Here is a 6473-nt window from a genome sequence, read left to right as displayed (position 1 = left end):
GGTGGCACTGAGGAACGCCATTAGGTTAGGTGTGTTGTTCGTGTGTGTGTCTGGTGGCACTGAGGAACGCCATTAGGTTAGGTGTGTTTGTTCGTGTGTGTGTCTGGTGGCACTGAGGAACGCCATTAGGTTAGGTGTGTTTGTTCGTGTGTGTGTCTGGTGGCACTGAGGAACGCCATTAGGTTAGGTGTGTTTGTTCGTGTGTGTGTCTGGTGGCACTGAGGAACGCCATTAGGTTAGGTGTGTTTGTTCGTGTGTGTGTGGTGGCACTGAGGAACGCCATTAGGTTAGGTGTGTTTGTTTGTGTGTGTGTCTGGTGGCACTGAGGAACGCCATTAGGTTAGGTGTGTTTGTTCGTGTGTGTGTCTGGTGGCACTGAGGAACGCCATTAGGTTAGGTGTGTTTGTTCGTGTGTGTGTCTGGTGGCACTGAGGAACGCCATTAGGTTAGGTGTGTTTGTTCGTGTGTGTGTCTGGTGGCACTGAGGAACGCCATTAGGTTAGGTGTGTTTGTTTGTGTGTGTGTCTGGTGGCACTGAGGAACGCCATTAGGTTAGGTGTGTTTGTTCGTGTGTGTCTGGTGGCACTGAGGAACGCCATTAGGTTAGGTGTGTTTGTTCGTGTGTGTGTCTGGTGGCACTGAGGAACGCCATTAGGTTAGGTGTGTTTGTTCGTGTGTGTGTCTGGTGGCACTGAGGAACGGCATTAGGTTAGGTGTGTTCGTTCGTGTTACATTATTTGCACATGAATGACATTGTTTTAGAGCAACATTCACTGATTAATGAGGATAATACATGATAAATCTCACAACCTTATTTTATTGAGTCTGTGGAGGAATTCTGAATAGGCAGGGTGATGTTTCAAGTATTTTAGGCTAGTTGTAGTTTTACAGGGCCTCGGCTCCGCATCTCCACTTATCCAATTTTTCTTTAAAACTATGCACACTCGTTGCTGACACCAATTCTTCACTCAAGCTGTGTGTTTGTTTGTGTGTGTGTGTTGTCAAGTTATTGGCGCACATGTGAAGTGAATGACTGTGATTGGTTTTGTTTGGGCAAGCAGCCACTGATCATAACACTAATACAGTAAGTCTTAGGGAGGTGGTGGTGGTGGGATCAGGCAGACGTCCACGTGTAGGTTGGAATCCCACCACGTACCGCTTTGAAACTTTGCCATTTGTGGAGTGGTTTAAAGTCGCGATCTGCTATGTAGGTGCCTTCAACCGCCAGATGGGTTAATTATTTCACAGCAAGTTGGTCAGCTGGAACGTTCTTTTCTGCACGTTTTGTAAATATTAAATGGTTTAATAAAATAGTTATAATCTTTCTAAGAATGTACTCGTGGCATATAAGCTAAAAAAGTGGAAATGTTTATATATATGTCGAGCACTCTTCTTTACCATCTCCATTTCTGGGACAAAAAATAGAAAAGATCATTAATAGGTAAAGCGTAGTTTTAATGCATTTTTCTTTCCATAAAAATTAATATGAATTATATTCATACAGAAAATCACAACAATTAATAGTCTTAAGAAATTAACAGTATAGAGGATATTGTCTGACATGCACCGAGATTGTTCTATGGAAACATAAACAAATGTAGCGTGTTAAGAGCCATCGCCACACTCACTACACAACCATTATGGATATTAGTGAGGAGCAACTTAGAAAATGGACAAAGCCAACTCTGAGAAACTTTCTGAGATCAAAAGACATACAAAGTTCGCTTGTTGTGATTCAGTTAGGAAAATTCGGTTTGGGTAATGTTGGCCAGGTTATTTCGGCACACTCAGAAAATTGTTGTTTTTATAAATGCTGCTCAGTGATATTTGCTGTACGCTTTTTGAGTGGACCATTATCCTATGCAGAAACTCTGACAATTTTGTGATAAGGTATATATGTACTATTAGACTTACAAAGAAATATTTTGATGGGACACTGGTACATCCATACTTTGCACCATTAGGAACATATATTTGCATATTTTTATGTCATTTTCAATCAGACACATAGATAAATAGCCAAATGTTTATATTATGAGGTATGTAGGCATGAATATCTGTATATATATATTTTTTAATAGGCCTTCCACAAGAGCGACAGTTCGGGGCGATAGGCAGGACCAACTTGTCAATTAAACCAGCTGGCGAACAATGAAAACTACACAGATAGCGATTGGTGCCATTATCCTCCTGTCTGGTGTAATCCTGCCTCACCAATCTCTGTTTACTCTGCAGGTGAACGAATGGTGTAGCAAGATCAGGAAGGAAGGATATGTGCTGGATCGACAAATTCGCTGTACGTATCCGCGTCGTCGTTGTTGTTGTTGTTGTTGTTTTTCTCGATCTTTTTCTTTTTCTCTGTTTCTCTTTTTTCTCTGTTTTCTATTTCTCTTTTTTTTCTCTCTGTCTCTGTCTCTCTGTCTCTCTCTCTCTCTCTCTCTCTCTCTCTCTCTCTCTCTCTCTCTCTCTCTCTCTCTCTCTCTCTCTCTCTCTCTCTCTCTCTCTCTCTCTCTCTCTCTCTCTCTCTCTCTCTCTCTCTCTCTCTCTCTCTCTCTCTCTCTCTCTCTCTCTCTCTCTCTCTCTCTCTCTCTCTCTCTCTCTCTCTCTCTCTCTCTCTCTCTCTCTCTCTCTCTCTCTCTCTCTCTCTCTCTCTCTCTCTCTCCCTCTGTCTCTCCCACACACTCCCTTCCTCCATGTCTCTCCCAGCCATTCTCCACCTGTCTCCCTCCCACACACACTCACTCCTCCCTCCCTCCGTGTCTCTCCCAGCCATCCAGCGAGAGGAGGAGAAGGCCAAGAGGAGCCTAAGAGATGCTGCCAAGAGAGGGGACAAGGATGTGTGCCGGGTTCTGGCCAGGGAGATTGTGCAGGCCAGGAAGACTATTGGAAGGATTTACACCAGCAAGGCACATCTTAACTCAGTGCAAAGCCAGATGAAGGCACAGCTGGGTGGGTAATTGTGTGTGTGTGTGTGTGTGTGTGTGTGTTTTGGGGTGTTTTGAGTGTTTTTTGGGTGTTTTGAGTGTTTTTTGGGTGTTTTTTGGGATATTTTGGGTGTTTTGAGTGTTTTTTGGGATGTTTTGAGTGTTTTTTGGGTGTTGTGTGTGTATTTTGGGTGTTTTTTTGGATATTTTGGGTGTTTTGAGGTGTTTTGAGTGTTTTGGGTGTTGTGTGTGTATTTTGGGTGTTTTGGGATGTTTTGGTTGTTTTTGGGCTGTTTTGAGCATTTTTTGGTTTTTTATGTTTTGGGTGTTTTTTTGGATGTTTTGTGTTTTGGGTTTTGGGTGTTTTTAGCATTTTTTGAGTGTTTTTTTTATATTTTGGGTGTTTTTTTGGATGTTTTGGGCAGGGTTGTTGATTTTTTTTTTATTTTATAAAAAAAAAATCAAATAAATCATATTTTTTTTATTTAAATTGCATTTATTTGATTTAAATCAATTTTTTAATATATTTTATACTAAACTCGGAGACCACACCACTGCTGCATATTCCAGCCTGGGCGTATCTTGCTTGTGATGAGTCTTTTCATCATATCTTTATCCATGTAATGAAATGCCAGTCTTATAGTAGTCAACATCTTATATGATAGTCCAAATATCTTGCTTATGTGTTTATCAGGGCTCAGATTGTCCTGTATGATCACTCCAAGATCTTTTTCCTCTTTAGTCTTCATTATTTGTTCCTCTCTCATCAAATAGTGTGTGTGTGTGTGTGTGTGTGTGTGTGTGTGTGTTTACCTAGTTGTAGTTTTCCAGGGCCTGGGCTTTATGCTGGTGTGGTCCCGTCTCCATATCTACACTTATCCAATCTTTCCTTAAAACTGTGCACACTCGTTGCTGGCACTACTTCTTCATCTAAACTGTTCCACGTCTCAACACATCTTTGCGGGAAACTCTATTTTTTAACATCTCTCAGACATCTTCCCTTCCTCAGCTTTTTACTATGCGATCTTGTGCTTCTAGTGTCATATTCTTCTCTCAGGATCAGTTTCTCATTATCCACTTGGTCCATTCTGTTGATCAATTTATAAACTTGTATCAGATCTCTCTCTCTCTCCCTTCTCTGTTCCAGGGTTGGTAGATCCATAGCCTTTAGTCTCTCCTCATATGTCATCCCTTCAAATTCTGGAACCATTCTTGTAGCCATTTTTTGTAGTCTCTCCAACTTCCTTATGTGTTTCTTTTTATGAGGGGTCCACACTACTCCTGCATATTCCAATCTGGGTCTTATTATAGTACTTATCAATTTCTTCATCATTTCTTTGTCCATGTAGTGAAATGCTAATCCAATATTCCTTACCAAATTATATCTCTGAAAATTCTATCAATATGGCTTACTGGTTGATTGTTTTCTTCCATCGTCACTCCTAAGTCCTTTTCCTTTTTTACTTTCTCCAGTTCTACTCCATCTCCCATCTTATAGATTCCCACGGGTCGTCTTTCACTCTTTCCCATTTCCATGACATGGCTTTTGTTCACATTGAATTCCATTTCCCACTTTTTACTCCATTCCCAGATCTTATTTAGGTCTTGCAGTATTTCACAATGTATGTGTTATGTGTGTGTGTGTGTGTGTGTGTGTGTGTGTGTGTGTGTGTGTATGTGTGTATATAACTACCATACCTTACCTAACTTAACCTAACCTAACACAACACACCCCAAACCAAAACGCACCCTTGTACCCCGACAGCCACCCTTAGAGTGTCCGGCGCACTGGCCCAATCGACGGACGTGATGAAGGCCATGCAGGAACTGGTGAAGCTGCCGGAGATCAGTAAGACCATGCAGGACCTGAGCCGGGAGATGTGCCGGGCTGGGATCATGGAGGAGATGCTGGAGGACACCTTTGACACACTGGAGCCCGAGGAGATGGAGGAGGAGGCGCAGGCGGAGGTTGACAAGGTAAGGAAGGATGTGGTGGAGTGTGGTGTGGCTGACTTGAGATGGTACTATTGGCAGTTTACGAAGGATCACTAGATACGGAATGGTTTGCTAGCGAGGATGTGTTTAGGAAGGACACAAGGATCTTAAGGGGTCATTCAAATTAAGGAAGACAACATGTGTGAGGGTCATTAACCCCTTCAGTACTGGGACACATTTTTACCTTGAAATTTGTGTACCATTAGACCATTTTATTGACATTAGCAAGGGTGTATGGAGGGCACAAGATTAATGGCCACAGTCTTCACTATTTTAACCCCTTCAGTACTGGGACACATTTTTACCTTGAGATTTGTGTACCATTAGACCATTTTATTGACATTAGCAAGGGTGTATGGAGGGCACAAGATTAATGGCCACAGTCTTCACTATTTTAACCCCTTCAGTACTGGGACATTTTTACCGTGAGATTTGTGTACCATTAGACCATTTTATTGACATTAGTAAGGGTCTATGGAGGGCACAAGATTAATGGCCACAGTCTTCACTATTTTAACCCCTTCAGTACTGGGACACATTTTTACCTTGAGATTTGTGTACCATTAGACCATTTTATTGACATTAGCAAGGGTCTATGGAGGGCACAAGATTAATGGCCACAGTCTTCACTATTTTAACCCCCACATGAGTTTCTGAAGCTGTACAAAATCACCAAATAGTCACCACAATGCAGAGCTGGGCATTTCTGTACCTCGGTCCGCACCTCCACTCCTCTGTACCTGTGGACCACCAAACGAGGTGCGGAGGTCCGAAGTGCAGAAACATTTTAAAAGCGGATGTAACAGGTGCGGAAAGGCTAAATTTTGAGTCCGCACCTCAGATTTTCAAGGATAAAAAGGAAAGGAGGATTAAATAATAAGTGATGCCCCTCAGTTAGGTCTAAGCATGCTGCTCTCTCTCTCTCTCTCTCTCTCTCTCTCTCTCTCTCTGGATTGTCTTAAACTCATAGATTACCTAAATTTCCCTTCAGTATGGTAACACATAACATAACCTCACCTCACCTCACCTCACCTCACCTAACCTAACCTCACCTCACCTCACCTAACCTAACCTAACCCCCCCATTCCAGGTCCTTTGGGAAATAACAGCTGGGAAGCTTGGAGAGGCGCCAGACATGGTATCAGACGCCCTTCCTTCCGAGCCTGCCGCTGCCGCCGCCGCAACGGAGGAGGAGGAGCCGGAGGAAGATATGGAGGAGATGAGGACAAGACTGGAGGCACTGAGGAGCTGAGTGGAGGAGGAGGAGGAGGAGGTGGTGGTGGTGGAGGAGGAGGTAGTGGTGGAGGAGGAGGAGGTGGAGGTGAAGAGTGGTTGGGTTCAGTTGATTCAGTTTTGGTTGGGTTAGTTGTGGTGGTGGTGGTGGTGGTGGTGGTTTTTTTATTTTTTATTTATTTATTTATTTATTTATTTTTTTTTTTTTTGTTTTCCATTTTTTCATATTTTTGGTGTTTTGATTTATTATTATTTTTTTGGTGTTTTTTTTATTTTTTAGTGTTTTTTTTTTGTATTTTTGGTGTTTGTATTTTTGTTTTG

General features: G+C 42.3%; 1 protein-coding gene across 2 annotated transcripts in view; it reads left to right on the top strand.

Moving 5' to 3' along the window:
* LOC123504296 (charged multivesicular body protein 3-like) overlaps positions 1 to 6196 on the top strand; it is a 17072-nt gene extending 10876 nt beyond the window's left edge. For both annotated transcript variants that reach the window (XM_045254725.1, XM_045254719.1), the window contains exons 2-5: positions 2236 to 2296; positions 2770 to 2949; positions 4690 to 4901; positions 6010 to 6196. In XM_045254725.1, the coding sequence (XP_045110660.1) occupies positions 2236 to 2296; positions 2770 to 2949; positions 4690 to 4901; positions 6010 to 6171 (615 nt within the window). In that variant the 3' untranslated portion in view covers positions 6172 to 6196. The remainder of the gene's footprint in view (positions 1 to 2235; positions 2297 to 2769; positions 2950 to 4689; positions 4902 to 6009) is intronic.
* The last annotated feature ends 277 nt before the right edge of the window (positions 6197 to 6473 follow it).

The sequence above is a fragment of the Portunus trituberculatus genome, chromosome 2, assembly GCF_017591435.1.
Source record: "Portunus trituberculatus isolate SZX2019 chromosome 2, ASM1759143v1, whole genome shotgun sequence".
Taxonomy (NCBI): domain Eukaryota; kingdom Metazoa; phylum Arthropoda; class Malacostraca; order Decapoda; family Portunidae; genus Portunus; species Portunus trituberculatus.
The sequence above is the reverse complement of the archived record's forward strand: the minus strand, read 5'-3'. Positions and strand labels throughout refer to the sequence as shown.